The sequence below is a fragment of the Charadrius vociferus genome, unplaced genomic scaffold, assembly GCF_000708025.1.
Source record: "Charadrius vociferus isolate BGI_N301 unplaced genomic scaffold, ASM70802v2 scaffold278, whole genome shotgun sequence".
NCBI classification, from domain to species: Eukaryota; Metazoa; Chordata; class Aves; order Charadriiformes; family Charadriidae; genus Charadrius; species Charadrius vociferus.
Window position 1 is genome coordinate 3,063,005 of NW_009649705.1, and position 5,025 is coordinate 3,068,029.

General features: G+C 40.8%; 1 protein-coding gene across 1 annotated transcript in view; it reads right to left on the bottom strand.

Annotated features, from left to right (window-relative positions):
- The window catches only part of MPHOSPH8 (M-phase phosphoprotein 8), a 26,138-nt gene that overhangs the window by 19,838 nt on the left and 1,275 nt on the right, over positions 1–5,025 (bottom strand). The window contains 3 exon segments of the mRNA XM_009890651.1: positions 319–474; positions 937–969; positions 4,413–4,423. Of these exon segments, the coding sequence (XP_009888953.1) occupies positions 319–474; positions 937–969; positions 4,413–4,423 (200 nt within the window).

Below are 5,025 nucleotides of genomic sequence, written 5' to 3' on the forward strand. Positions count from 1 at the left end.
TAGGGAAAGGCGGTTGTTTAAGCTGTCAAAAGCAAACTAAAATGACCATACATTGTTTATACAGTCCCATTAAAAACTGAAACAAAGTTTAGAAGGATTTACAGTCTACAAGCAAACTTGTCAATTAACAAAAAATCCCTATCCAGAGAGCAGCAACAATATTCAGTTTCACATGAAACAAAACACTTATAGATCAAAAAGATTCTTTAACTCTTCTTAATTCCATATCCCAAACGTCTTCCCTTCTCCCTCCCCCCATTAGCAGAGCCTAGGTAAGGAATACGTCTTCAGTGGAAGATGCTAAAGAGTGAAACACACCTGTATGTCTTTTTTAACGGGTTTAGTCTTACTGTCCATAATTTTTTTTCTGAATTCAAGCAGCACTTCTTTGCAGTCTTCCAAATGAACCTCTGGTTCCCAGGTATCGTCATCAGAGGTATATCCTCTCCACCGTACTTTGTAGAGAATTTTACCCTGTAAGAAGAAAACCCAACATTTAATACAATACAGCATAGTACTGCATCATCTACTCCATTCTTGAGGATCTCAGTGGATATATCATTTTGTGTATACAGAAATGAATATAATGGGAGTTCAACCCGATGTTGACATAAGAATTCCCAGAATTATTTTCATCTGCAACACATACTGAATTAAGTAGGTTGCAAAACGTTTCAGTAGTTGGAGTGGTTTTATCCAAAATATTTGCAATATCTAAAATTTGTTCAGAACCACAGCTACAATGTACAGCTATAAATTCCTGGTCATTTTACTGAAATGGATTTTCTGACAGTTATGATTTTTTTTTTAATTTCTAATATTTCTTCTGTAAAAATTTCAAGCTTGAATTGCTTCTCTTTGCTGAAGTTGATATAAAGCCTTTTTATAATGCATTAACACCATTCACCTAGTTTCATATTGTAATTTATAACCTACGTTAGATTTGTAATCAATGCCGCTTTTGATAACCTGAAATATCAACAATTAGAAAAAAAACAAACCCACCAACGAGATCACGTTAAACCTAAACAAAATCTGAGCCTGTGCGTCTCAGTGGAGTCAGTTAAAAAATTTTTGGTAAAAGATTACATATGGAAGTCCTAGACCAATTCTTTCAACAGTATTTAACTTCACCATAGGATGAAATTGCACCTTTTAGTCTCTATCTTGTTTTTTCACTAGATTAGAAAGTTCTTTACCATGTAAAAAAAGCTGTTCCACCAAATTATCTCTTGCCTTTCTCCTAAATAAATTAAGTAGTCTGCATCCTCATGTTTCTCAAGATGGACTCCTTTTCTTGCTGAGAGGCAAGGCTTATTAGCTCGGACTCAGCACGTTGCTGATATAGCCATACAAGTGGCAACTCAGGACCTCCAGCATCAGGCTTAACTGAAAAGCAGAGACATGTCCTATGAAATCAATGCGGTTGCCTTTATTGATTAAACATCTTTAAATAGATGTATGATAAAAGCTAGCACCAAACTTAAGAAAATCCACTGTCCATACAAAAAAAGCTACTAATGAATTTGAGGCAACATAGCCATTCCTGAACTTCTTTTCTAAACCAAAACAAAATAAAAACCAAAACCAAAAAAAAGCACACAAACCAAACCAACCCGCAGAAAAAGAATTAGCAAGTGTACGAAGGAAAGCACCTTTGGAGAGGAAAAGTAATAGTATTTCTTTCTACTAAAAATAGATTTATAATGGTCTGAAAGATCCTACCTACAATGCTAACCAAGCCCAGAGAAGGAAAGCTTCAAAAGAACTGTCATTTGACACTTACTATTAAATCTATTTATATCCATAAATGTATGTTTTTGCCTGAGCACCATTAACCTTTGACCAAGTGTATATAAATGCCATTAAACTTTAGCAATCAACTCCACTGCCAATCTTCTGTGTCCCTGTCCACCAATCTTCTGGTGTCCCTGCCTATGGCAGGGGGGGTGGGACTTGATGATCTTCAAGGGCCTTTCCAACCTAAACCATTCTACGATTCTGTATTTTGCTTCACAGACATGTAAATAAATAGCCTATATTCATTACATTAGTGTAACACTTCTCTTACAATTTAGCTTAACCATACACTCTTTATTTAAGAACTAGTTTTCAAAATCATCTTCGCCTGTCTCTTTCTTTCTTCTAATGGGATTACTCATGAAATAAACAACTAGTAAGTTTCTTATAACCTAAATTATTCTCTGACTGCAATAAGGGTTCTCCGGAACTATCAAGTAAAATGTCCTGCTCAAAGCAGGGCCAACTAGATCAGGCTGCTCAGAAATCTGCCCAGTCAAGTGCATCTATTCAGATTTCCCTGCGTTCCAGCTTGTGCCCGCTGCCTCTCCTCCTTTCACTGCGCACCTCAAACAAGGATCCGACTCTGTCCTCTCTACGTCCTCCCATTAAGCAGATACCACTATGGTTCTCCCCTCATTCTTCTCTTCTTTTGGCAGAGCAAACCCAGCTCTCTCAGCCTCCTGTCCTCTAGCTCTCTAAACTTTAGTTTTCACAACCCTTCACTCCAGTATGTCCATGCCTCTTCTGTCCTGAGGAGCTCAGAACCTCACACAGTACTCTGGATGCATCTCAGCAGTGCTGAGAAGAGAGGATGAAGCATCTCCCTCAATCTGAGGGCTACACTCCTGGATGCTGTTGGCCGCCTTTGCTGCAAGAGTTGCTGACTCGTGTTCATGTCTGTGGGGACTCCCAGCTCCTCTCCCGCAAATGTGCTTCCTACCCAGCTTGCCTCTCACCTGTGTCTGGTGGTACAGGGTTATGCCATCTCAGATGCAGGATTTTAGTCAGCTGCAGAGTTACTGCTACCCCCTCATAACTCGGGTACAAAATGAGCTAGAAGTCCTTTTTTAATTAATTGAGAAAGCTGGATAAAATGAAGTCTAATACCAATGTAATACTATTTGGCTGTTGAATGATTCTACATCCAGTACATGGAGAGTGACACAAAAATGCAGCTTAAGTGAAGACAGGAGATTGATCATCATACTGAAGATACACAGCCTGCATACACAGTGGATGTATGTGTGTGTACGCAGACACACACCCCCACCTGTCAACATTATTTTACTCAACATTGTTATTTCTTTCCTCTGTATTGCTTACAAATAATAGACCACTTCCAAGCATTTTTATACTGCGGTAGCTTCTATGAGAACTAGTGATGGGCTAGAACCAACCCCTATGGAAAGGAGTATCACCATGTCATTAAAGAACAGTTAAGGTTACCCATTTCCACTGGGGAATGTCACGACCCTATTGCCTTAGTATAACTGCACTGCAGTACGAAAGGCTTTCTAGATATACTTAGAGGAAACATTTTCAAACTGCAACTGCTTGTTCTCTTAAGTAGGACATGTTAATGTTTCACTCTGCAGGTCTAACTCCCCAGCCCAGTCCCATCCTAGGAGTGCTGTCTCTCATGCCACCACTACTACCAGCTCCAGCAACATGAGGACTGTGAATGACAGCTTCCCTGCCCAGTGCTCTCCAGCTCTCCCACTTCTGCAGCTGTGACCCAGGAACACACTGACTAGCCTTACGCTGCGCTGGACAGTGGCTGACTCGGTGTATCTGCCTGGACTTTGTATCAGACTTGGGAATCTGCAAGCTGGGAACCACCAGTCTAAAGCAGACTACATAAAATATACTCCACTGAATGTAACACACAGCTTTTTCCAGCCATTTCAGAAGTTAAGACTGGGTGTGAGCATCTGTCTTGCTGGGTACTTCTGAAGCACAGGAGCATGGTGCCCATTGAAGAGCAACAGAAAGGTGACCTGATGCAACTGAAGACCATGCTGCAAAGCTACAACCAACACATACTGGGTAAGGCACATGCATACAGTAAAGCTAATTGCACTGACCCCACCTGGAAACCTCAAGTGCATACAGACAGCTCAGAACCTGCTGCAGAATGGGCTGCTTGGAGGAGGAGGAAGAGGGGGGATGGCAGAAAGTGGGGGCGTAACACACCTTTTTACCAGCACACGCCAATGACATTTTTAAGAGATGGTACTTGATGTATTCTGGTACTCTTTAGAAGTGTGTGGAATGATATGACTCCCCCAGCCCCTCCTCCTGCCAGCACACAGATTTTAGGGTCCATTGCTGGGAGGGGGAGGGGAGGGGAGGGGGAAGAAAAGAAGTGGTCCTCTTGTTTTCAACCTAATTATTTTGACCAGCACTTCAAATAGGCAAAGCTACAAATACTGTATTACCTCAAAAGCCTAACATTCTTAAGCCATCAAGATATTTCAGCCAAGATGAAACCTAATCATGACAGCATCACAAATATCTAAGAAATTCTTGATCTAAAGGTTCTCCAACCAAAGGGTTTCAAAACCCTGATGTTTCATACTAAACAGGCAGAATTCTATAATATCACATACCTGACTGAAGCCTAAAACAGAAGCCATAAATTAGTTAAAATAAACAATGTTCAGACAGAAAATAATTTTTAAAAAAAAAGCTTTGCTAATTATTTTTTGTATTTGAAATTTAGGAAATTTTAGAACTTCAACCAGTCTAGGCTGCTTTCAAAGAAAGAAGAGAAGATAGGATATTTCTGCCTAAACAAAGCAAAGAGCACTACAGCTAGTTGTTTTCTTTGGAAGAAGCCTCTTAAGAGGTCTCCACACATTTTATAAGCCAGGAAACACAGCCTCACTAAACATACCTTGAAAACACCTCCAAGATCTCCATTATATTCAATCCTGCCCGTTTCTGCACTCACTTTACATCAAAACACCACTGCAGTTCAGCCGTAAGAGCAAAGAGTAGTTTAACAATGCAGACAAAACCAAAAAAAACCCCAACTTAGTAAAGACACTCCAGCTTTAGCCTCTTTAACCAAAGCTGTGAGATACAAGAAGCTTCCTCGCAAAGTCACGCACAACGTGTTTTAAGCCACAATTACAACGGCACTGCTATTTTTGCGTGGTGGGTGCCGGACAATCTGCCCGCGCAGCAGCTCCCGCCCGCGCCGCCCGCCCGCCCCGCCAG